At 39.6% G+C, this 9,329-nt stretch overlaps 1 protein-coding gene across 1 annotated transcript in view; it reads right to left on the minus strand.

The window, feature by feature from the left end:
* Positions 1-208: 208 nt before the first annotated feature.
* The window catches only part of LOC137978389 (radial spoke head protein 4 homolog A-like), a 12,968-nt gene continuing 3,847 nt past the window's right edge, over positions 209-9,329 (minus strand). Inside the window, exons 6-14 of the mRNA XM_068825277.1 lie at positions 8,773-8,885; positions 6,835-6,865; positions 5,729-5,848; positions 5,498-5,595; positions 4,009-4,150; positions 3,811-3,920; positions 2,379-2,523; positions 1,134-1,251; positions 209-565 (exon numbers count right to left, since the gene is read on the minus strand). Coding sequence (XP_068681378.1) covers positions 340-565; positions 1,134-1,251; positions 2,379-2,523; positions 3,811-3,920; positions 4,009-4,150; positions 5,498-5,595; positions 5,729-5,848; positions 6,835-6,865; positions 8,773-8,885 — 1,103 coding nt within the window. The 3' untranslated portion in view covers positions 209-339. The remainder of the gene's footprint in view (positions 566-1,133; positions 1,252-2,378; positions 2,524-3,810; positions 3,921-4,008; positions 4,151-5,497; positions 5,596-5,728; positions 5,849-6,834; positions 6,866-8,772; positions 8,886-9,329) is intronic.

The following is a 9,329-nucleotide window of genomic DNA, read 5'->3' on the forward strand; positions in this document are numbered from 1 at the left end:
TATTTTAGAGCGTGACCGAGATCGTTAAGTGCAAGCGTTGTCTATAACTTTCTCGCTCTCTGATGACGCAAGCATCGTTTTCCAGACTCTTATTCATTTGCCAATCAGATTGCGAGATGACAAGCAATTGTGGTAAAAATATAACATTTCTTTTCTACATTAAAGTGAAAATTATGAAAAGAAGAAGAAAACCACAACACAGTTGAAGTATAAGTGAACACGCACTTCAATTTTTCTCAAGTTCATAACTTTTGTACAGAGGTTCAAAACAATTTAATCATATTTACACTTGAGCTTAGATGCTCGATTTCCAAATTAAAGCTTCAACCGAGGATGTAATTAATCATCCTCTTCATCATCGTCATCATCCTCTTCCATTTCGGCTGCCTCAAGTGCTTCTTGCTGTGCCGCTTTCAAAGCTTTCTCTTCCTCCACAGATGGGTCTTCAGCCTCTGTTATTTCAGGTCCGCTTGGGAATTCCTCCTGTGGGGGAGGCGGTGGTGGTGGACTGTAGTTCTCTGCGCTAAATCTCTGGCCCCATCCAACATATATGTTCTCAAATTTTCTGAAGTTAAGATAAAAACAACAGAATGGTCACACTGCAGTAAATTAACAAATCGAATGTGGTTCAGCGTTGTCTGTACTCTTATCGACAACGATATTCGTCATCACAGTGGTACAACGCCAAAGAAAAGTTTATTTCAGAAGCAGCGTGACCAAGATCACGACACAAAGAAAGGGAAAGCGTTGCCTATAACGTTTTCGCAATCTAATTCGTTTATTTCCCAGAATGAGCGTTCCTGATTGGCTATTACAACTGCGTGACACAATGACGTAAGCAAGACGCGAGCAGCGTTGTGGCCGTACTGTAAAATCCGTACTGTAAAAATCCCGACAGAAAACCAGTCAATCAGAGTGCTTCATTTAGCCTGAGAATTTCTTGCCATATAACAATAAAAGAGTATAATAAACCTTGCGTTAACAACATCTAGGTCCAGTCAAAAATGTCTCCTTTAAGCCTTTCCCTCAAAGAGTTATAGTTTTACTCTGGCAAACGCCAGATGATTTTACTCAGAAATGGGGGCCTGCCTCTTCAGAGGCCAAAGGGAGATGGGTGTAAGAAAGACACTAACCTTTCAACAGCAAACGCATGAGCTCCTGGCCAGAGATTGGAGTGCATAACAGCTAAGGCGTACTGAGGAACTAAGGTAGAAGATTTCTGTGCAGCCCAGGGAGGCATTCCATCCACCTCTGTAGGAAGGTAAAATCATACACAAATGTCAGTAAACTCATTAACACTGAGTAAAACTGTCTGTCAATGAATCATGTAAATGGCAAAGAACTGAAAGTAAAACGTTGTACAAACAATAGTTTCATAGCCAAAAAGCAAAAATAGGTAGGTTGCTTTTTCTTTTCCACTGGCTATTTTGGTAATTATTGCCATAATATATAAAACAAGACAACAATAAGCACTCAGTGACCAGGTGAGTTTTGTTTCCCCTCGCCCTCCAGCTAAGGTTCTTAGGGAAACAAAACTCACTATTTCCCGTGAGGCCAGTCATTATTACTTATTGTCATACCTCCCACCTCAAAAATGGAACAATTGTTTGAAAGTCAGTTTAGCTGCCATTACTCCAGAAAAAAAAATGTTCTTGATGCGGGCTGGTGCACAAATTAACTGTGCTTTCAAGGGGCACAACTTGATTGCATGCAAGTCAAAAGTTCGAAATGTTGTCCTTTTCCCTAGGAGTTGGTGAGTTTTCACCCATGGCACATGACACATTCTCCTCCCATCGAAAAATGGTTTTTCACTTGGAAGCTATAACAAAAACGTTTGCGACTATAAGGATCAATTCCTTCACCAGACTCTGGAGATAACACGGTGTCAAAGATCATGGATTCTATCAAGACATTAAAGCGAGTTTCAATGGAGTGTTGTAAAACCAAAACCAAAGTAAAATTTACTTTGGCCAATCAAAAAGGACGGAGACAATCCAGTAAACCAATTAAAAGTCGAAGTAATTACAAGTAGCCGATACAAAGCGTGCGAAAATGTGCACGCGCGAGCCACGATTGGCTTTGGTTTCACTTTTGATTGATTGAAAAAGTGGCGCGAGAACTTTAAACCAATGACTGAGTGAAGTAATGCAAAACCAAAGCAATTCGCTAATTACTTTCGACACTCAATTGAAAACCGCTCCAGGCAGGAGTGGGCGTGAATTATAGAAGTAGACAAATCCAGCCAATAAAGACAGTTGTGTGAACCCTTTGGACATGAATGCATAAAAACTGTGTCAAAAGACTACAGAACCCATGATGTTGGCATCGGTTGGAATTTTTTTAGTGACAGTCTTTAAAATGAAATAAGTAGTTGTTACCAGTATCTTCGGAGAGTGGTGTGAGAAGAGGTGGACCTTGTTCTGGTTCCGGTTCATCAGGTTCTTCCCGCTCCTCGTCTTCCTCCTCTTCCTCAAGTTCTTCCTCCTCTCTCTTCTGGGTTGGGTTGAACCACGTGCATCGACCCTACAAACCATTTTTACATCGTATTAAATAATCTAATTAACAAATCGAAAGTGGTTCAGCGTTGTCTGCACTCTTATCGACAACGATATTCGTCATCACAGTGGTCAAAATGTTGTGGACTCACGAGGCGCAGCCAAGTGAGCCCACAACAGTACCACAATATTCAACCCCAAAGAAAGTTTTTATTTCAGACCGTGACCAAAATCATGACGCAAAGAAAGAGCAAGCGTTGTCTATAACTTTCTCGCAATATGATCGGTTGATTTCCCAAAATGGACGTTCCTGATTGGCTATTACATTGCGTGACAAATTGACGCGAGCATGCCGCGTACAGCCTTGTGTAGACTCTCATCGACAACGGCAAATTAGCCAATCAGATAGCGAGATTACAAGCAATTGTGGTAAAACCCCCTTTTACACACACAAAAATGGGCACAACACTCCAAAATCATGGCACGCTACCAATATTTGGAGTGCTGGGCACACTTCCAGAGATGTGCTCGTTACCCCTATAATTTCTGGCACAGGTGCCTAATATGCCCTCTGTATGTTCTCTTTACACATGAGAAAATTACCGTGCCGTGCCTGAAAAACACACTAGATATTTCGGAGTGCTATGCCAGATTTTGTGCTAGTGTAAAGCAAGACTGGCATAGTAGTGAGAGCACTTGCCTCCCACCAATGTGGCCTGGTTTTGATTCCCAGACTTGGTATCATAATGATTGTGGTTTGAGTTTCTTGGTTCTCTACCCTGTCTGCTCCGAAGGGTTTTTCTCCAGTTACTCCGGTTTTTCTCTCTCCTCAAATATCAACATTCCCTTGCTTTGCATTAATTTGTTGATTTCAGTTTAGTGTCCCCAATTAGTGGCTCCAGCGCCAGAAGACTAGACAAAGTTCCTTTCCTTTCCTCTACGGAAGCTATCAACACTAGCAACACACTAGCCTGATGGAGTGTGTATTATTATAACCTAGGCACCTACTATGCAGGAAAGCATTTCACCAAGGAAAAACCTTTTATTTGAGTAAGGTCATGGATAACCAAAGCCTATCTAAATTAAAGACTGTTAAAATTGCCTGGAATTATTTAAACCTGAGCACAGAGTTGGAGTAAAGTGTGTTTTGGGCAGAATCTGGAGAAATCTAGACAGTCTAGGGAACCAAAATTAGGCTAGATTCAAAATGACTGAAAACACATGTAGATGGGTAAGAATTATTTGCAAAGTGGGCAGCTGACTTTTTGGCTATCAATGACGCAACTCATTTAGTACTTATTAAGTAATAACATACTTGTGGTAAGATGTACTGCACATGATGAACCCAGTTTGAACAGGAAGGATCAGTCATCTCATTGACAGTGAGTCCTTCAAACTCTTGATTTACCACAAAAGAGTCTCGTCCTGCAACAAAAGACAAAAAATATCTCTGCAGTCAGTATCTCTTTCCTTTTTTCAAAAACACACAACTAACATCAACATTTCTTTATACCACCAGCTTCATCTTCCTCTTCTTCCTCTTCTTCAAAAGCATAATATCCCTGGGGACTGATGTGAGTTGTGGCTGATATTCTGGCTATCTGAGCTCTCAAATAGTTTGCTTCATTTCCAGGGAAAGGTGGGTAGCACACAACCTGTAAAGTGTACAGCAGCAGACATATCATCAGTTACAGGATCTGACAAACTCAAATGTTGCTGTTATTGTTGTTGTTTTCTCTTGTACCTTTAGTTTAATGCCTCTGACCATATTGTAAAATGACATTTTGCAGGCTTGGGGAACAATGAATTTTCCTATGTTCTATCAGTGACCACACAGGGCTACTTAACTGTATAACAAAACCACAGCAGTCCAAGAAAGAAAGGAAGAAGGATGCAACAGCAAGCAGCCAAAACTAGTGACAAATTAGTGGCAAACAGTCTAAACTAAACTTATGACAAGAAGGTAGATGCAATTATAATGATCCTAGTACATTGTTTGTCACAAATTATCAAAATCGAAGACGTGGAAGATATCCTTTTAAAAACATTCTTTTGGAACAGGTGAATTTTTGGATGATGACGAAGGGGTACTAGCCTAAGGGAAAAAGCCAGAGTCTTAGTCTTTTTTAATAGATGTACAACTTAAGACCTTCGGATATAACTACAAGTAGTTTGGATGCCCCTTCACTGACCTAGTATAGAGAATTCATGGGAACTGTAATTTTCAAATGATGACTTGGGGATACCATTGAAAAAACAGGAAACAGGATTCAAACTTATTCACTTGCAATTACTACAATCATACTATCTGCAAGCTCTGCCACTGAGCTAATATTGTGCAAGACTAGCTCTGAGCTAAGCGACCAGTTGTATGACTGTATCAATTATTATAATTTATTGTTCAGCTAATATGTACAGAAGACTGAAATTGTCAAAGTGTGGCATTATCACAAGTAATTGTCGAAGACTGAGTATTAGTTGACTACCCTACGGTCTTACTCAGCCGCATGTCCCTTGAACAGCCAACGTGCTTAATAGTGAAGATAGATTATACTGCGCACCGGTGGCTCAGTTGGTTGAGCACCGGGCTGTCACGCAGGAGGTCGTGAGTTCAACTCCGGCCGGACCAACACTCAGGGTCTTTAAATAACTGAAGAGAAAGTGCTGCCTTTGTAATTACATCTGCAAATGGTTAGACTCTCTAGTCTTCTCGGATAAGGACGATAAGCCGGAGGTCCCATCTCATAACCTTTCAATATTCATAACCCCGTGCGACATAAAAGAACCCACACACTTGTCGCAAAGAGTAGGGAATGTAGTTCCCGGTGTTGTGGTCTGTCTTCTGTGGTGTATCATGGTTGGGAGGGTAAATGCTCGGAGATATTAGCTACACCAAGCTACTCTAAAATCCGAGGGTAAAGAAAGATATATGATGTGATATATATATATATATATGATATGATATAGGAAACTCTGAGTCAACAAAATTATGCAAAACATACAGGAGCTTGAAGATTCCCAGTGAAAAATTTTCTTATTTGTCTCGAAATCACAATCTGAGCAGGAGTGACAGGTGGTAGTCTGATCCATGGATGTCCAGCTGTAAAAGAAAATTACATAAACCAATGTGCAGTGATTTTGAATAGTGTTTTAAATTATTTTTCTAAAAATGATCTTACTTAATTTCTAAAAAATATGAACTGCCGTGATAACTGAACTACATCTAGACTCACGTTCATTACAGACAAAGTATGTTTTCTTGTTACATCCACTTCTGTTTTCTTCTTGAGGAATAACGACAGGTGGTTTAAATTCTGACTCAGGTAGGTCCTCTTCTTCCACATCTAATTCCCCTGCAAAAAGAGATGGTGAAGTGGACCATTAACAATTATAATTATTTATTATTAAATTCTCAACCTCGGATAATGCATTTCGCGTGCTCTGATTGGTTCACTCAATCTCGGTTATCAGCTCATATACCTTGGTTTGACCTTATATGGTAAATGATTGCGTTAAGCGTTGCTAAACTAAAAATGTTTTCGCCGGAATGCGAAATTACTCTTTGAATAAAGCCAAAAAGGAGAAAAAAGACTTTTTTGTGGAAAGTTTGGATCAATTCCGACGTTTAGAAGTACGCGAAAAGACAAGAAATGTTTTTGTGATGAGCCTGCGTCTGTCTGACAACAAGGTATTACACAACATCGCATCAGTTGTCAAGTTTTTTCGATTTCGCTCGGATTTGCTCGCTTTTTCCGCTCGTATTGCGTACTTCCAAATTTTTGGAGTTTAAGGAATTTAATAAAACAATTATTCCATTCGCGCTTGTTGGATATGAGACTGGTTATAGCCAACTCGGCGCTACGCGCCTCGTTGGCTATTTACCATCTCATATCCAACGCGCGCTCATGGAATAATTGTTAATTATTATATTACTATTATAAGGTAGTTTTAAGGACAGTGCCTACTAATTCAATGCTATTTTTGTGCGGTTTACTGACTATGCGGGAAAAGCAGATCTTAACAAGTGTTATTGAAATCCAAAAAGAAAATTGGGGGTAACCGCGCATTTTTCGAAGATAATTAATCAACAATTTTTGTAAAAAGCTTTAAAATACAAAGCAATGTATGGCGTTCTTTTCCAAATTCAAGCTTAATTATCTCTGAAAAATGCGCATAGTTTTGAACCGCGCAAAAATATCCCTGTATCAATAAGCACTGCCAATAGGAAATCCGAGTATCTCGAGATGCGCAGAACATATGCGCAATTTTATAAAAATAGACTAGGCACCATCCTTAACAGCCACAAAAAAATTATGAACTTTTAAAAAAAGAGACCAACCTTCTTTGACAGTGTCTTCCGTTGCTTCATTCTACAAAATGCAACACACAAAGATTACAATGTATTTAATAATTATTAACCCTTTCACCCCTAAACTGGCCTAAACCGGCCATACTTTAGTATTTTACTCTGTGATCTTAAATGCCAGACAATTTTACTCGTAAATGGGGAACCCCAGGAGTTGATGGGTTAAGGCCACTGATACTCTTTTCAATGAAAGTGAAGAATGGAAGTAAACTGGAGACAATGTAACATCGGTATAATGCCTTTTCATGAAAACTGGCGCAAACTCAAGACTCTATTTGATAACTAATTTCTCAATTATCAAAGGAATGTACCAGTAACCCCTTTCCCTCCTGAGATGCCTTCTCAGCTTGTCCAGTGTTTCAGGGGCTGGATCAATGATCAATGTTCAGATCACGTGAGTTTGCCAGCAAGTCGTCCATGGGCATAAAAGTTTGGCAAATTCTTCTGACACCAAGTCTGAGCCGCATATGAAGTATGCGCCGGCGCTCTGTCCTGCACAAAGGTCATTGCCTTCTTTGAGCTAAACAGCTTTCTTTTCGTTGGTCGGTCTGTAACTTTAACTTTCTTTGATTTAGTACTTGGAGGTTAACTTCGTCAGACCACGACGCGTCATACCTCCCCACACCATCACCTTCAAACTTTGTTTCGCCTGGCATGCCGAGGGAAATGTCGCACTCCTGAGAGCCCCATACGATGTCACATGTGGTTTTCTGGATTCGGATAATGAACTAGATACTTATGATACTCATCTGTAAATAACAAATTCTCCCAATCTTCTGCCGTGAGCTTGGGAATATTTGCTGGCAAATTTCAAATGAGGCCTTCTTTGCTTCTCACTTAACAGTGGTATCTTCTTTCGCTTAAAAGCTTTCCACCCTTTCTTGGTCAATCTCCATACTGTTGAGCTCGAAACGTTGATATTGTGACGATGAAGTCTTTTTAATTAGCAATCTTTCTTGTTGAATTATTACGCTTATACTTAACTTTCTTGATTACATTTCTCGCATAGTTGCTCAAAACAGACGGCCGTCCACTCCTTGGTTTGTCCTCGAAGGACTTTCTTTTTGACCACTGGTTCACCCATTGTTCGGTCTTTTTATTCAATTTGGCAATTTCTTTGACTGAATGGCCAGATGACAGTAAAATAGCTGCCTGAGCTCTAGCACAAACAGTGACTGCCTGACAGTGACTGTGATTTCCATGAAAGAGTACAGAAAATCCAAAACAAAGGCAATAAATACGAAAATAGACAGTGTGCGGGAAAAATATGGTGGGTGCGAAACTTCAAAAAGTATTGTCATTTATTCAAATGTTAGGTGGAACTTTGAACAATTAATAGATAAATTTATTAACTGAATCAGTTTCAATTTGCCTAAAGATACATTAAATTCTTGAAACACCCTGTACAGTACATGTACCTTCACACTGTCTAGGTAGCAATTATTACTTATTACTAAAACAATATTGTTAGGTCTCCATTGATACAACATGACATGGGTTCAATGAGGGTTGCATCAGACACAGGCAATTTCTGCAACTTCTGAAAATATGTGACTGATACTAAATCCTCAGTTTTACTTGAGGAGCAGTTTTACTTTGAGGAGCGAGGGTGGCACAGTCGGTTAGTGCGCAGCCATGGTGCAAGAGGTCCTGAGTTCGATTTCCGGATCTTGCATCCTTGTTTCGACTTCTTTCCTTTCCGTGCAGCTAGAAAGCTTTAAATACCCGTAAAATGGAGCCGATGGACAGGGGGGAGTAAAATAAGCGCACCATCGGCTTCAGGTTTGTCAGTTGAATTACTGTTACGAGTTATCGACGTTAAATATGGTTGCTTTACTTTTTACTTTACTTTTACTTTACTTTTACTTTGCCCCATGTGATTACCAAATGAGTAAACTAATTTTCACAAACCTGATCTTGTTGTTCTGGTGGGTTGTCTTCATTTGATGACTCCTCAGGATCTTCTCCCTCAAAAAATTCAACTTCAGCAACAAAATAATTTGTATGGACTCCAAACATTTTTCCTGCACAAAAAAGGCAAAAACAATTGTCGTATAATAACATGTGTTTCTGCATTGTTTACCACCTGGATGATGACCTATAAGAGAACAACTGAACACTTGGAGAGAATGAAATTAAAAGAAAAACAACTTGGACCCACCAATGATTAGAACCACTGCCAATGAAAGCATATAATAAGTTGGTCAGAATGTCAGGTTCACAGATTCCAAGATGACGATGAGGATTGGGACAACTTTAACCAAGAATGGTTATCCCAGTTGAGACAGAAACTGCTTGCTAGTAGACATTCTTCACAGAGCTTGTTAATATGCATTGGACATTTTCTCTGGCAGTGTGTGGAATGGGCATGTTTTGACGAAATTATTTGTTAACAACTTTCTGGCTGATTTCTGCATAATTTTCTTGAAGCCACTTTTCCATAATTTGCCATCTTCAGTGGGAAATTT

This window comes from Montipora foliosa, chromosome 12 (genome assembly GCF_036669935.1).
Source record: "Montipora foliosa isolate CH-2021 chromosome 12, ASM3666993v2, whole genome shotgun sequence".
Taxonomy (NCBI): domain Eukaryota; kingdom Metazoa; phylum Cnidaria; class Anthozoa; order Scleractinia; family Acroporidae; genus Montipora; species Montipora foliosa.